Here is a 16863-nt window from a genome sequence, read left to right as displayed (position 1 = left end):
TGGATTTTATTACATGAAAAAGAAAAACACATTTCAAACTAGAATGTCCAATTATCAAGTTAATTAGGTTGCATGAATTTAAGTAAAATCCACTCCATATATTTATTAAAATGCTCTTTTTTAATTTTTAAAAGACCATATAAAATTTAAAAAAAATACTAAAATTTAGGGACTAAAATGAGAAAAGTTAACAAAATTCAAAGACTGAATGTTGAGTTTATCCCAAAGAAATGCCGCTGCCATCCCAATCTATCCCTTCGTTTTCATTTGGTTTGAATTTCTTTATTTTTTTATATATGTATCCTGACAGAATCACATGGCAATGCACAGAGACAGGTCTAGACCCACTCACATGCCCTTCTCACATGGCTGTGTATTGTAAGACCCTACATTTAATCCCCCCACAAGCAATCACATCTTCAATCCCCCTTTATTTATATCATATAAATATGATATTAAATTTCAGTTTTTATTATTTTTTTCTAATATTGTTAATCTTCAATTAACTTTATATTAACAAAAAACAAAAAGTAAACTACAACTTAACATCATTAAATTATTAATAAGTATATATTTTGATTATTTAACTTCAAAAAATTAAAAAATGATCATTGAACGATTTGATAATTAGTACACCTATCGATGAGTAAAAAAACATATTTTAAATCTAAATTAACTTGATGATTAGTGTTAAAGATAAAAAAAAGAAACTTTCAGATTTTAGTTCTTAGATTCATAACGTTTAAAGTTATTCTATAAAAAAAAACTAAACTATAAAATAGAAGAGAAAAAAAAGAACTTTTGATTGATTCAAGTGGTATGTAATAGAATCTTTACCAAAAAATATATCTTTCATTCGTACTTCATCAATATGCACATAATCTTTAACAAAGAGATGACGATGATAGAATAGCAAACCCAAACTACTTCTAGTTATGCAACTATTTATCTAATAGTGTATACAGATAAAATCATATAACAACAATTTTAATAGTTCAGTAATTTAAATGAGAACTTTTAAATAGTTTAATAATCATTTTATAATTTCTTAAAGTTAACATAAACTTATTAATAGTATAATAGGTTTGTAAATTATAATTTAGCTGAAAAACTTAAGCACATTATCTTTTATTTTAAGATAAAAACTTTATTTTTTAATAATGGTTTTGGTATGGTCTACTTCTTCTTCTCTGACCTCACACACACACAAAAAGGAATATATATATATGCATTTTTTAATTGGGTATGATTGACCAGAATGTGATATTGACATGGTGGCATAATAACAAACCTTCCTATCACTTCTGGGTTTGTCATAGGCACACATTTTTTATATATATGTTAAATTTTATTTATCCTTCTTGGATCTGAGGATATATTCCTTTTTACAGTTTCTGTACATTAATTTTTAGTTTTCTTACAGATGAAACTGTAGTATTGCTATACAAACTATTGGATTTTATTGTGTGTGTATATATTTGTGCAAATGGGGTATTTGGGGTCCCTTCTTTTCTTTTTGGTTGTATTATAAGATACCACACACAAGCCATTGTCTGTGAAGTTTCCATAAGGTACTTTTTTTTTATATATTATATATTCATTAGAGATATATAGTTTCATGTGTAAGTTTCCTTTTTATTTTTTCTCTGTTCCTTTCAGTTTTGTTTGGTTGCTGATAAAAAAAAAGGTTTGAGTGAGCTTTGGAGGATTTTCTTGGCAAAGTCAATAAACTTGTAAGGAACTTTGTGTGTACAGTGTTTTTTTTTGGGATTAAACTATAATCTGTGTCTGAAATTTGGACACGTGAAGTGTGAATTAATGAGTTTTGGTTAGGCATCTGATAGAACATTAATGGGGAAAGAGTAAAAAAGATTATTGCAATTCAAGTGTTTGAAAAAAGGTTGATGAGAATTATAGGAGTTTTTTTTTTATAAGGTTCGATTAGTTGAAAGGGAGAATTAAAGATGGCTGCAAAGTTGCTTCATTCCTTGGCCGATGAAAACCCGGATTTACAGAAGCAAATCGGGTGCATGACCGGGATTTTTCAGATCTTTGACCGTCACCATATGATAACGGCAAAGCGCCTGAGCCATCGGAAACTTCCTGCTGCAGGTACATGCATATTTTTCATGTCGATGCCTTTCGAAAATTAAATGATTTCATCTGTGAGCATTAATATCATCTCTGTTATGTTCCTGTCTGAATTTAATGTTAGGTTGTATGTTTTAATGGAAAAAAAATTATGAATGTACTTTATGATCAATGTACATTCGTGTATCACTACATACCGAGAGAACTATGCTCCAATGGATTGTATTGATTTTCAACTGCTGTCTATCTGTAAACTGATGAATGTAGGTGGAATTCAATTCAAACTGTTGGAACTTATGTTGTTGTCTGAAACTGTTATTGTAAGAGTTTTATGTAGATGTTAGAATTGGAGTTTCTGGTTCCTTAATTTTCTCGAATCATAGTTTCCATTTTCCATTTCGAGTACAATCTTGTTCTTTTGTGAGTGCAGTCTAAAGAACAAGCTAATCTTTTCACTCGTTTACAGAAAATTCCAGGACAAACAATGGAGTCCTAGAAGGTGACTCGAATAATCTGTACCATCTACCCGTATCAACGGTACATTCCTGGAAATTTGCTCTGTGTTTGTGGTCACTACATTGCTTCAATTGTTGCTGAAATCTGTGCTTTATGGTCTTTCGGTTTCCAGGAAATGAATATAGACAGAACTGTGAATGAGAAACAAAGAATCTCCACGGAGTCTTCACGAGCCTCGTTTTCATCATCATGTTCATCTTCCATGTCATCACTTGATTGTAACAAGATAGCTCAGCAAGAGGCCTCATCCTTTGACAGAATGGTTTTTCCCGAAACTCCGTCTAGGGATGCAATGATGAACCAACCGAGTACTTCTCCACATTTAGGGTCACAATGCCCTGATCTTCGAGATGTGGTCAAGGACTCGATGTACCGAGAAGCTAGAGGACTATTGGTTAAAAAGACAACAAGAGAGGACATATTGGGCAGTACTGTGAAACATAGAGATTCTCCAAGGCCATTTCAGGTTCCGAAATCGGTGGATGGGTCTTACGGTGTCAGGACTAATGGAAAGAAAAACATGTCATCCGCTGATCTTAAGGAGTCTCTTAGAGTTCTTGCTAAACTTCAGGAAGCACCTTGGTACTACAATAACGAAGCTAGACAACTTCAAAGATCATCATGTGAAGTAAACGGCTTGTGGAATTTGACGTCAAGGGACACACCTCGATTTTCTTACGACGGAAGGGAGATTAGTCGTTTATCATTTGAATCACAAGACACCTTCAAATCGACACCGAAGCTTAAAGAGCAATCGAGACTTTCTTTGGATAGTAGAGAATGGTCAATGAAGGGTTCGAAGGACCTTACTAAAAGTTTTCATAATAGTGGCAACTCGAACATTCCACCGCAATCGCCGGGATCCCAGTCACGCCCTGCAAATATAGTAGCCAAGCTGATGGGCTTGGAACCACTGCCGGATCATTCCTCGGGCGTAATGAATACCTGCACATTTGAAGATAACAATCCTTTCTTGCAGCCACTAAGAACAAACAATCTGAACCGGCCAACCCGAACTTCTAACGGAACAAGAAGCTCATTAAAAGACCCAACATCACCGCGGTGGAAAAATCCCGATATGATCATGAAGCCTATTTCGAGTTCAAGGCTCCCTATCGAGCCAGCACCATGGAGACATGCGGATGGAAGTCGAGGTACTCAGAAACAACCTCTTAAACATGTAAAGATTCCACCCAAGCCTCCGAATTGTTCCCCTTCGGTTTATAGTGAGATCGAGAAAAGATTGAAAGATCTCGAGTTTAGACACTCAGGAAAGGATCTCAGAGCTCTTAAACAGATACTTGAAGCGATGCAAGCAAAGGGACTACTTGACACCGGGAAAGAAGAACAAGCTGCGAACTTGGTGTCTCAAAGAGACTATGAACCGAAATGCACGAGCCCCGGTCAGCATCCGAGAGGTCAGCGAAGCCAACGGGGTTCGGATTCTATTGGAACATATGAATCACCTATTGTGATCATGAAACCAGCAAAACTTGTTGAGCAAGGTAGTATGCATGCTTCAACTGTAGTTCCCATAGATGACATCTCAAGTCTCCCGAAGATTCAGAATGGGTCATCTGTAGATAATAAACGAGGTTCGATAAGTAGTCGAATGGCTAGAGATCATACTTCTCGAAACAGTCAAAGCACTTCCGTTGCTGGCTCTACTAATAAGAGAGCTAGTAATAGGAATCTCAGAACCATACAGTCTTCAACGAAACCTCCAAAAGAAAGCACTGCAAGTTCAGTAAAGAGTTCAGGAGGATCTGTGAGCCCGAGACTGCAGCAAAAGAAGCTTGAGTTGGACCGACGATCTCGTCCACCCACTCCACCATCTGATCCAAGCAAACTTCGAAGGCAATCCAACAGGCATCCATTGGAGTCAGGCTCCCCTAGCGGTAAACGTAGGTCAAAATCTCACAACACGCAGCAATGTGACGACCAATTGAGTCAGGTAAGTTCTGAATCATGGACTTCGAGTCACCAAGGAGATGAGATTTCTTTGCAATCAGACAGCAATCTTACCTTGGAGTCGAAGTTAGATACAGAAGTCACCAGTCGTGAACAATCTATCGAGACCAATTGTATTCAAAGTCCATCCATGAATGCAACCAAGTACTCAGTTTCGGGCATAATGCAGAAAGTAGGTGATATTATTCTTCAGTCTTGACCATTCATCCAACTGTTCTTTGCAGTTATCTTATTATGTCGTGTTCGGTTTTTGTCAGAAATCAACATCAAGACTGGGCGAGGATGGATCAGTGGCAGAACTTGCTATGGTTACTCCGGAACAACCTAGTCCAGTTTCCGTTCTTGACACCTCAATATATCGAGATGATGCGCCATCTCCAGTAAGGCAGATTTTGAATGCCCCAGAAGGTAATGCTTACTGCTTTCTAAGATACTTAATTTCGAAATAAACCATTCCGAGTTAAACGAAGACGCAACCGTTTTTTCTTATCCCGGTAACCTTTTCTACAAAATTTACAATTCACATTGCACATATATTTCTTAGGCTATGAAATTTATGTCATCTTTCATTGCAATTGCCACCATTGCTATTGTTGTAATGGAGCGATCCCGAGTAACTTTTAAGCATTCATACCTACTTCCCAACCACATAATACCGGTATTTTCCGATGCAAAATCTTGTGTCTCTAGGTTATATTCGAGAAATCAAATTTGTTTCGGGATGTATAAACCAAGGCCATTGATATAATTTGGTTAGATTTTGAGTCTTGTACCAGTTATAAACCAAAACTTCCCTCAACTCACTTGAATATCCATCATATCAGGTGATATTGCAGAAGTTTTCAATGACGGTCGCAAAGAAGAGCAATGGGACCCCGCAGATAACTGCTTATTAGACAACACGGGGTCTGGTCTTGTCTCGGAGATTAATCGCAAGAAACTTCAGAAGATCGAGCATTTGGTCCAAAAACTTCGAAGACTAAACTCCACTCATGATGAAGCTAGTACAGATTACATTGCATCACTTTGTGAGAATACGAATCCAGATCATCGATACATTTCTGAGATATTATTAGCCTCTGGCCTTCTACTAAGAGACCTCAGTTCTGGCTTGACAACATTTCAACTCCATCCATCAGGCCATCCTATCAACCCAGAACTATTCTTAGTTTTGGAACAAACCAAAGCAAGCTCTTTGCTATCAAAACCGGATCACGAGAAGCTGCATCGGAAGCTTATATTTGATTCTGTTAATGAGATTCTTGTTGGAAAGTTAGCTCAAGTTGGAGCTTCTCCAGAGCCTCGGTTAAATCCTGGAAAGCTCACAACGAAGACCCTCAATGCACAAAAGCTTCTAAAGGAACTATGCATGGAGATAGAGCAACTTCAACCGAAGGAATCAGACAACAACATGGAGGAAGAGGATGGTCTGAAAAACATATTGTGGGAAGATGTAACACGTAGATCTGAAAGCTGGACAAATTTCAATGGTGAGATATCTGGGATGGTTCTCGATGTTGAAAGGTTGGTCTTTAAGGATTTAGTCAATGAGATCGTGATCGGTGAAGGGGTTACCTTACGAGCCAAGCAGCAGCAACAACAACAACAACGAAGGAGACGTCATTTATTTTCCAAGTAAAAACCGTTTGCAAAAAATGTCTGGTTATTTTCTTTTTCATTCACCATTGAGTTCTTCATCTGTTCTGATTTTATTTTATTTTTTGAATTTTTGCATGAAAGCTTAATAATTTCATGGATAAGATTAAGAACTGCAGTCCTTTGTTACATCATAAAAATGTTACATTTTCTCAGATTATGACACTTTACGTTTATACATATGTATGTAAGAAAAAAATATATACGACATCTTTTATATATAAGCTCATCATGTTTTAAGCAAGTGTTTTCTTTTTATTCTTTGTAAGAAAAAAAAGGGGTCAACTACGTAGTAGTCACTCCAATATTAGTAATTTTCTTTTTTTGTCACTCAATTATGAAAATTTTCAAAATGATCACTTAATTATTTAATTTTTTCTTTTTTGATCACCAATTATTACATGATTAATGACAAGATAATGTGACAGCTTTTATAGTTGACATTATATCAAATTTAGCTTTCAATATTTACACGCCATGTCAATTTAATCAATTTAATCTTAATTTTATAAAAATTTACCCTCAATGTTGGTGTATTTTTTAAAAAAATTAGTCCAATGATAGATAACTGACATATCATGAGAAAAGATCAAAATTATGATCTTGAATTTTGGTATGTTTCAAATTTAGCCGATAAATTGTCTTTCGAGCTTTTTAAATAAAAATTTCACAAAAAAAAAACTAAAATCGTACAATTACCAAATTATACAATGTATAAATGTTGAACACTAAATTTTTTTAAAAATTAAAATTAAATTGACATAATATTTAAATCTTGAGGATTAAACTTGTTATTATGTCAATTTTAAAAGTTGTCAGGTCATTTTTCCTTTAATTATCTAAAGATAGATGACAAAAAAGAAAAATAAAATCAAATAATTAAATGATCATTTCACAATTTTTCTTAATTAAGATAAAACAAATTTACTAATAGTTGACTGACTACCAACATAGTTTAACCAAGAAAATTAGTACAAGCCCATCACTTGTTGCACTATAAATTCCAGAAGATTGATAATCAAATTATTTAAACTTTCAAGCAGTCTCATATGACGTACCAGATCGGTTTGTTTTTTCGGTTTTCTAGGATACAGTTAATGTGCTGTCTCATCTTGCATACTGGATCGGTTTGGTCGGTTGGGGTTTAATTTCAACAATGCTTCTGGCATTCAGCAAAATCCAGAAATATAACTTGAATTCAGATACTTTGTGAATTTGTGAAAACTTATTATGCATGATGATCAGAAAAGCATACAATCTTCAAATCCAATTACATCATTCATGCAGTTGAATATTGGATTTATACATAAAAGAGACCTACGCTTTTTCATGTTGGACACTGCATCCTCTAATTTTCAAGAGTCTCAAGAAACTGTTATGTTAAGATGGCCAGCATTTTGTTCACAGCAAGACAGCGAAACGTAAGGAAACTGCTGCATACTAATTTTCCACAGGTTCCATAGGCCTGCTCACATGCCAAAAAACATTTTTAAAGTCAGTAAATACATATCATTAACAATTCTACGTTGCTCGGACTTTTCATTTTTTTGAAGAGCCCATGTCCAACACATATCTAGACATGGTTATAGGAATATAATCCTCTAATGACCCTCCAAATACATGAAAATCTTGAAAACATTTGAACACACTCATAATAGACGCATACCTATCACCGACACTCACATTTGAGTCCGAATAACATAGATTAACATAACTGAGCCTTTTTTTACTACAAGAAATCTGACTATAACCAAGCCGTTTCCAACTACATGAAAATCTTGAAAACATTTGAACATACTCATAATAGATGCATACCTATGACTGACACTCACATTTGAGTCTGAGTAACATAGTTGAACATAAATGAGCTTTTCCCGACTACATGAAATCAGACTATCTGGACCATATTGCATCACTCTGCTCTATCTATCCTTTAGGATCCTATCCTTCGTAAGCAGAGAAAAAAGCAAGGTCCCTTTTCATAAGGTTCAAATATGAATCTACGTTGATATTACAAACAAATTTGAAATTTGGCGACAAAATCTAGCATGTTTGGATATCTTGAATGGCCCCATTCTTCCAATCTAACACCGGTTGAAAAATAAAACAATTCAAGAATGTGGCTACCAAGCAAATACTAGACTAGTAGAATATGGTTGGTATACAATTCCAAAATGAGCACATGCATCATCCACCAAACACGATAGAAATGAAAACCATAAGATCATGCAGCAGAATCTATAACCTTTACTGCTAGCATCAAAAGTTCAGAGATGAGAGCTGGCCGTGGGATCTAACAAGTTTATAGCAACAAAGATTTACTGTTTGTGCCCTTAGATCGAGTCTTTTTAAAGGACCCAACAGATCCCCTAAGGACCAAGTCTAACTACCTCATAGATAGAATCCACAAGACATTGAATTAACCTAGAAATAAATGCATCTTATTGCCATCTCTCACTGACTTTTCGGTCCCTGGTTTGAATAGAAAATGGGAAGCTCACAAACTGCCCTCTACAGTAAACAATGCCAAAACAGGACCCTTGACTATTTAAAATGACTCATGACTGCTTAATCGAGACATGAGTTACCCTAGAGTAAGTGAAGCAACATACTCAACGTCTCTGGTTGAATCATGGAATTCTTAATTCAACCCCCAAGATTTACGACTAACACCTAACCAGCTTTTCCAGCAAATCCAAGTTCAAGAACCTGGTTCTACACTAAAAAACGCAGGCAGGATAGCCTACTTTGGAACCAAGGAATGCTATGGGAATATAAAGTTTGCAGCACTTGATGCACAAGTTAATGCGAATTAGAAGCAAAAGATAAAAGAATTGTCTGAAACACAACATGCATATAAAAATAGGATCACTGTTTCTTTTTTCGCTTTGTCGAACAACACCAAGGTTTGACAATATAAAAGTAACAAATAGTGCTTGATGAGTCAAACAATTCTTTTCCCAAAGATTACACTATTTCCTAGCTTCCTTCCACTCAATCCCACAACGATTGATTGATGTTACCAGCCAAAACCACAATTTGCCAAGAAATCAGGATAGAAAAAAAAATACCAGGAAAGACCTATGCTAAGAAAGAAGGAATGCATTGTCAACAACCTCTAGTGCATCGAAGCAACAAAAAATTCCCGTAGAAGTCTACCTTCAAACTTTAAGATCCATATACCAACATTTAAAATCTCATGATGTTCATAATCCCATCAAAACGAAACATTCTTGAACCTAATAAATTAGGAAAACCTTCTAAAACCACATTCATCCTTAATCTTAGAAGTAACCCATCGAAGCAACAAAAAATTCCCGTAGAAGTATACCTTCAAACTTTAAGATCCATATACCAACATTTAAAATCTCATGATGTTCATAATCTCATCAAAACGAAACATTCTTGAACCTAATAAATTAGGAAAACCTTCTAAAACCACATTCATCCTTAATCTTAGAAGTAACCTAGTTCCAATATCTTCACTTCTATATGATCATATAGTAACCTATGTTACTTAGACTCCAGTGTGTATACTGTATGTATCCAGCACGGGTATGTATCTTTTGAAGTCATATCCCCATATCCATGTGTTGGATATGGGTATCATGAAAAAGAAGGCTCCGAGCAACATAGATTGTAACTCAAAATCAAGCTTGGATAAAATTCAACCAAACCACACATGCCAATAGAGAAAAACCAATCACTATATCTCAAAAATAGAAAAGTAACCATACCCAAATCTTTAAAACATAAAAGTTCCTTAAAAAACCAAACACCCACATCTTAAAACATCTCAAGTAGCTAAATTAATCCTCCAACTAAAAATTAATAGCAATAAATTTAAAGGATTTCAATAACCAATAGTGGGAAACCAATCAACACATCTCAAAAAAAAATGCCCAGTTCTTTAAAACATCAAACTACATAGAAAAACTTATACCGAAATCTTAAAAAGTCACGAGTAACTAAATTAAGCCTCAAATTTTAAGAAATTCGATAATCTAACCTATTTCTGGTAGCCTCCACCTACGGCATTTTCATCTTCTTCAACTTTAGCAGTCAAGTAAACCTTAGGGAAATCGTTGACATCGAACGTCTTCTCTTTCATCATTTTCTCAACGTCGGCTTTCTTCAAGACGGTGCGGCGGATCGGGGGCGGTTGCGGCGTTGATCACGGGCGTAATACTTGATGTCGAAGACGGTTTCGGGGTCGGAAGTGGGGACAATGGGCTTTTGCAAATTGGTGGCCGGGCAGCGAATACGATACTCCGTGGCCTTGGGCAAAGCATTTTTGTACTCTGGGTCGGCGCAAGGTCCGGTTACCTCCCATGGCTTCTTGATGTATCGTTTCAAGGTTTGGGAAATGGAGCTGCTGGCTTTGGAAGCCATTGATAAATCTGTTGTTCTTGACGGGAAAATATTTGAGAGATGATTGGAAATGTGAATCCAAATTGGCTAGTTTTATGAATAATAGAAAAAGGTCAAATTCTAGGATTTGGTCATTTAATTCTTATAATTTAATTGGACCATATTTAGTATTATATTATATAGTTCAAACGGTTAATACAATTAACTATATTATATCTTTAAAACCCTTGTTCCTTTTAAAATTTAATCTTAAAACAGTCATGTCTCGAGCTTTAATTATTAGGTGAGATAATTATAAAACTCGAAAATATGCTCTCAAATCTACTACATGTTTCAAAATATCAGTTGATAGTTTTCTAAATTGATTTTTTTCTTTCATGTTACTTAATTTTTTTTTCATGTAAACAAATAAATATTTAACAATAAAATTGTCATAATTTTATTTATCATTTCATATATATCAACTTTTAACTTCAGTTAAGTTTTAATAATTATATTTAAATAAATAATTAATAAAATCAATTGATAAAATTAATTGGTCAAACCAGCCACTATAATCAACTATGAGCCAATTGTCAAAGACTCTCAATTCTACCAATAAAATTTATTGTATTTGTACGCATGCATTAATTATAGTACACAATCTAACCTCACAACTTCACAATAGAATTTAGTTTGCAATCAAGGTCTTACATAAACATAATACTCGATAATTATTTTAATTTTTATTTGTTTATGTGTATTTATCAAGTTTAAAAAAACAAACATAAATAATTGTGACTTGTTTATTAAATGAATCGAACACAAACAAAATTTGTATGGTTCATTTATATTCAAACATAGTTTAGCTTGTTATTTTTCTTTTCAAAAAAAATGAAAAAAGAATGTGCCCACTTACATAGATGTGGACAGTTATTTTAGACAAAATTTGTGTCTGAGGGGCTGTTTAAAATTTTAGGAAGCTTGATATGGAATTTTGAAAATTTTGAATGGATTAATGAAGATTTCTGGAAATATTTGGAGGGTCTAATAGAAATTTCAATACTTTCGTAGGACAATACAAAATTTTGGAGGCTCCTTGAATTATGCTCATATTTCGAGTATGAATGAACCTGGTATAGCTGCTATTTGCAGCTAACAGTTGACCAAGAACTAGTATATTGCACATGCACATTAACACCTTTTTTTTCTCATTGATTAATTATGCACATGAATGAAGGCCCTTTTTTTTCTCATTGATGAAAACTAAATATCTCCATGTCAACTGCTTTTAATCTAAAAAGACCCAATGCCTTTCATCGTCAGCATCACATGGTGCTTTCACTCTTTCCTTAAACCTGAAGCAGCTAAGTGGTATCAATGGCGTCCTGCCCCAAATTAAAAAGCAGTCAAAAAGAAAAAGTAAGAAAGCTTCAAAATTATTAGTGGCGGTTCTTGGCATAAACTTTCAGAGGTTTGATCAGAAATTTTGAAAATTTTAATGAGTTTTTAGAAAAAATTTATTAAGAGGTTTAATTAAAATTTTCAAAACTTTTGAAGATTTAATGAGAAATTTTAAAATTTTTGAAGGGTTCTAAATAAAAATTTCAAAAAAATTTTAGAGGCATAATAAGAAATTTAAAAAATTTGGCCAAGCGCTCCTTGGCTCCCGTTACCGTCCGCGGCTGCAAATTACCTTCATCAACACTGAAATATATACAGATGTACTCTTCTTATTTCCATCGTATATTTGAACATGGATATGAATACCAGGAACCAAGACAAAAGAGGCAAGAAGTGCCCTTGGTCCCCAAAAATGGTAGATTTACCATTTAGTCATTAAATTTTTATGAAATTCTACGTTAATATAATGATAAAATTATACTTTATCCCTTAATAATTTACGACCATCTCTAATCTCCTAAAGCAATTTTCTGGCTTCGTCCCTGATGAAGACCCTCTAATGCATGAAAAAATAGGAAATTATTAAATATATTCATGTCAAAGATATATACATATCCGACACTCACAGCTGAGCCTAAATAACACAACGTAGATGTGTATAAAAAGCATATTGACATTAAAAAATAAACAAATCCCAATACAAGAATGAATGAGATGAGATCATATATGCATGTTGTTTTTCAAGCTAAAAGAAACACAGGCTTAGCCATTTGTATATATGCAATCATAGAACCAATTGCTAGTATTCTAACATTGTTAAATATATAATCACATTTACATCTATGACAATCGAGAGATTTATCAGGGAGAAAAAAAGACCTTTTTAAATGTTCACCATCTGCGCGAATTGCGTAATGATCTCGACGATCCTTCGAAAAGATCCAAGAGCGAATTTTCCACGTGTTCGACGGTATGCTTGACACATTTGTCGTCGGTATAAGCAAGGTTTCTCCCGAGGAAAGTTCGATACGCGAGGACTACTTTAAGTGAAGTTGAAATCCGCAAGTCTTCGCGGAGTTCTGGATCCGGGATAGACCAACTTGTCTGGGTCTTGTATACCTCCTCGAAAGCAACGCTAAAGCCCTTGCACCTTTCTTTGAAGGTTGATTTCGACATGGAACTCGAACCCGGGTTATCGTCTTTGAGGAAAGAAACAACTGAACTCCAAGTGGCTCTCTCATAGTTCATTGCGTGTTGTTGAAACATTGCGTTGTGCTTACGAATCCATTCGTCTCCGAAGAAGAGCCGGAGTTCTGAACCCTTAACCTTTTGCACCAAGTAATGGATGTTGTTCATCAAGAAAATATGTTGTAAAGCCTCATCTTTGTATAGTTGTGATTTTTTATGAAGATTGGACTCCAAACAACTTGTGATTGATCGAAGGTGATAAGCCATCGGACAAGAAGTCAAAAGAGATGCATCCAGCCCGTAATCTGGCTCGGTAACTTGATCTGCAACACCGGGATGTTGGTTCTTGAGAAGCAAATTGAGGGTGTTGCAATATTCAGGGAACATCCTAATGTAGTTCATGACATATTTATTGAGAGGGTGAACTCCGCCACCAGCAAAGGGGTATAAGGATCCGTTTGAAGAAATAGCAACCCGAAATGCCTCGAAAGCTGCTATTGCAGATTCACCTAATCTCTCCAAAAGTTCATGGAACTGGAGCTGAATGAAAGAACCAGCCTCTTCTGAGAACAATGTATCTATGTCTCGGAGAAGACATGCCAAAGTTTCGTACATGTCAAGCAAACGAAGCAGCTTTTCAGGTCGATGAGGCCCCATTGCTACGGCTTCACCGAAGTTCAACAGGCAAAGGATCGTTGCCTTTGAGATCTCGAGAAAGCAATATGAACTAACAGATCCCAAGCCCCCTAAGACCTGGTCACATAACTGTTTTTCACTAGCGAGATAGACCCGGACGATGATCTTCATGGACCAGGTCCATTTATTCATCTTGCTACTCAAGCAAGTCCATTCCATTTTCAGCACATCTTCAATGCTGAGATTCTCGGTTCCAAGAAAGGAAAAGTACTGCTCCAACGCCTCTTTCTGTACACTGATTAAAGCTTCACAAAATTCCGGACCGTAATTTGAAGTGAACATAACCTTTGCAATGGACTTGATATCAGGAATTACATCTGCATGGACCAAATCTACAATACATTCACCACTTTCATCATTACTGTAGTTTCGGCTAGATGTTTCCTTGATTGGTTCATCCTCAACTGAAATAAATGACTCATCATACACAATATCCTTTCGAATAGATCGAGAGTACATGTGTTTGGGCTCAAACTGTTGCCCATGCCGAACAAGTATATGAATAAGCTCTTCCTCGAGCCTAGACATTGCCATCTGCAAAATGTTCATTGCACGGTGAAGAATTTCCTTCTGCTTCCGATTTTCATGCACAGATAACCCTCGTAAACCATCAACCAATTTCCCAGTTTCATCTACAGCTTCAAGATAGTCAGAAGCTTCTTTAGGTCCAGAATCCCATATCATCATTGGATCTGTTTCCCATCGCATAATCTTTCTTTCTGCTTGATCGAGTCGTTCCTCAACATCAACAAGTCCCCTTCCTCCCTTGCTGTCTATATTCGAAGTTATCATCGACAAATGAGAGTCGAGATCGATAAGGATCTTCCGCAAATCATCACTAAGATTCTTAGTTGCTCCTAATGCCTTGACAATATGGTGAGCTGCAGCAACAACATGAAGGTCTCCTTCATATGTCGGGACCCCGGATTGACATCCATCCATATCAAAACCAAGAACACACAAGAAAACTGAATAAAAACGGATCAAACAATCGACTTAACACCACCAGGTAACTTGTTACACAATCAAAGCCAAGCCTTTCGATCGAGCAAACGATATATATAGAACCTAAACCATCGACTTTCTAGAACCATGATTCATTCAATGAAACCCCAGATACAACAATCAAGAGCAAATCAACACTATTCTATGCTTTCGAATACGAAGAAATCAATCACACAGTTTATAAACTCGATAGAGCCTCACCACAGCCAAATCAAAATTCTTGATTCAAATTCAATAAACCGTAGATTACAATCAAGAGCAGATCAACACGATTGGATGCTTTCGAATTCGAAGAAATCAATCAAACAATTTACAATTTGATAAACCCTCACCACAGCTAAATAAAAAAAAGGGATTTAAATTGTCCAAATTAAAACCAAGATTTGGATTGAAATTGAAATTGAAAGTGAAAATGAATAAACCCCAGATACAATCAATAACAGATCAACACAATTCGATACTCTCAAATTCGAAGAAATCAATCAAAAGATTATCCACTTAGAACATAAAGTTGAAGAAAATTGAACTTTGCCAATGCCAAAGAACGCAAAAGCAAAGATGACGCTTAGAAATAGCTGAAACCAATCAAATTAAAAATCATTTGATCATCAAATTAACTTAAATCCCCAACACTTAATCCTTTAAAAACTCAATTAAACAAAATTGCCAAAAAAAGCCAATTTGTAACTTTCACAAACTCAATCTTCAAAAGCCCATTTACAAAAACAATTTTTTATCTTAAAATAAAATCCATCAAACCTTAAAAAACTTGTTTTCCTTTGTATCTTCGAAATCTAGCAGCATCAACCCAGAAAAAAACAGTCAAACGAACATCAAATTCTCAATCGAGAAAGAGAAATTAAATAAAAGAGAAAAAAAATGTTGGGAAGGTTTTGAAAGAGACTGGAGATAAAGACGCGAATTTCGTAGTAAATTAATGATTTAAATTTTATTTTACTTTCCATTTTCAGAGGAGTTGAATGCTCAATACTCTGAGTGCTGGAAAATTTTTAAAGTGGTGTTTGACCTTTTAGTAGCTTTTGTTCGAGACTAGTCTTGCTTTTGACCATTTGCCGAACACGACACCGTTTTGAATCCTATTATTTTATTACAAGTCAGCATTCGCTCATTGTTAGTGACTTTTCCATTGAATTTTTATTTTAATATTTTTATTATAGATTTTTATTTCTATAAATAGAATGATAATATGTTTTAGTATTCTTAAATTTATATTTTTTATTAATAATAATATTTATATCAACCGAGTTAAAAATTAATCCACAACTCTTTTATTGAATCTTAAAATTAATCCAATTTATGTTGTCTTAAGTGTGTAATTTTAAGGTCCTGAGAACTAAACTCCAGTCAGCCCTGCATTTGCACATTGTTAAAATAGAATTTTGTGAGGAGATGGTGGAAGTCATGGTTACCTCAACTTCCAACAAGTTTCGCATTACGTCTGATTTTTTTTTAAGTTAAACTGATTTTATTATTTTTATATTGAGTTTTGAAAAAAAGTTAAGTTAATTTTTGAACTTAGTAAATGTTCTCATATCGAAATTTAAATTTTAATATTTTTAAGAAAATATTGTGAATTAACTTGAAAAAAATTCAGATCTTAATATAAAAATAATTATAAAATTTAATGACTAATTTAAATGAAAAAATATTTAAATATTAATATGAGAATAATTATCAAATAAAAAAAACTACCCAACCAAATCAAGCACGATTTGATTTTTTTTCAATTTTGGCAAAAGATTCAATTTGATCCGGTTGACTGTTATAACATGACATGACTCATTCGATTAATGGTATATAAAAATCGAACTAACCAAATGTAGCTATTACCACGAGAAAACAAGAGAGCAATTGGGACCCAGAAACCATGACAAGCCCATCCCATTCTAGCCCTCTAATTTGGGTATTTGTGCTCTTTATACCTGGGCCGGCCGAATTGCTTTTGAGTAATTTTTTATTAAAGGT

At 34.7% G+C, this 16863-nt stretch overlaps 2 protein-coding genes and 1 pseudogene across 5 annotated transcripts; 1 reads left to right on the top strand and 2 right to left on the bottom strand.

Annotated features, from left to right (window-relative positions):
* Nucleotides 1–1256: 1256 nt before the first annotated feature.
* Nucleotides 1257–6414, top strand: LOC121206443 (protein LONGIFOLIA 1). Of its 4 annotated transcripts, XM_041077375.1 has the most exons (7): nt 1296–1571; nt 1660–1733; nt 1936–2112; nt 2558–2628; nt 2720–4750; nt 4836–4986; nt 5403–6414. In XM_041077375.1, the coding sequence occupies exons 3-7, from the start codon at nt 1965–1967 to the stop codon at nt 6215–6217; spliced, it is 3216 nt and encodes a 1071-aa protein (XP_040933309.1). In that variant the 5' UTR covers nt 1296–1571; nt 1660–1733; nt 1936–1964; the 3' UTR covers nt 6218–6414. The 4 variants fall into 4 exon arrangements, with proteins under 4 accessions (XP_040933308.1, XP_040933307.1, XP_040933309.1 ...); XM_041077374.1 differs by lacking the exon at nt 1660–1733 and having other exon boundaries at nt 1257–1571; XM_041077376.1 differs by having other exon boundaries at nt 1297–1571; nt 1660–2112.
* Nucleotides 6415–7402: 988 nt separating this feature from the next.
* On the bottom strand, nt 7403–10743 carry LOC121206442 (uncharacterized; annotated as a pseudogene).
* A 1900-nt stretch (nt 10744–12643) lies between these two features.
* Nucleotides 12644–15892, bottom strand: LOC107931486 (exocyst complex component EXO70E2). The gene has a single exon (XM_016863385.2). The coding sequence runs from the start codon at nt 14812–14814 to the stop codon at nt 12880–12882; it is 1935 nt and encodes a 644-aa protein (XP_016718874.2). The 5' UTR covers nt 14815–15892; the 3' UTR covers nt 12644–12879.
* Between the last annotated feature and the right edge of the window lie 971 nt (nt 15893–16863).

This window comes from Gossypium hirsutum, chromosome A09 (assembly GCF_007990345.1).
Source record: "Gossypium hirsutum isolate 1008001.06 chromosome A09, Gossypium_hirsutum_v2.1, whole genome shotgun sequence".
NCBI classification, from domain to species: Eukaryota; Viridiplantae; Streptophyta; class Magnoliopsida; order Malvales; family Malvaceae; genus Gossypium; species Gossypium hirsutum.
Note: the sequence above shows the minus strand (reverse complement) of the source record. Positions and strands in the feature narration are given on the sequence as shown.

Coding starts and splice junctions, on each gene's coding strand:
- LOC121206443 (XM_041077374.1), top strand. CDS start 1,965: ATGGCTGCAAAGTTGCTTCATTCCTTGGCCGATGAAAACCCGGATTTA. Junction 2,629..2,719: donor ACCATCTACCCGTATCAACG/GTACATTCCTGG, acceptor TTCGGTTTCCAG/GAAATGAATATAGACAGAAC. Junction 4,751..4,835: donor TTTCGGGCATAATGCAGAAA/GTAGGTGATATT, acceptor GGTTTTTGTCAG/AAATCAACATCAAGACTGGG.
- LOC107931486 (XM_016863385.2), bottom strand. CDS start 14,814: ATGGATGGATGTCAATCCGGGGTCCCGACATATGAAGGAGACCTTCAT.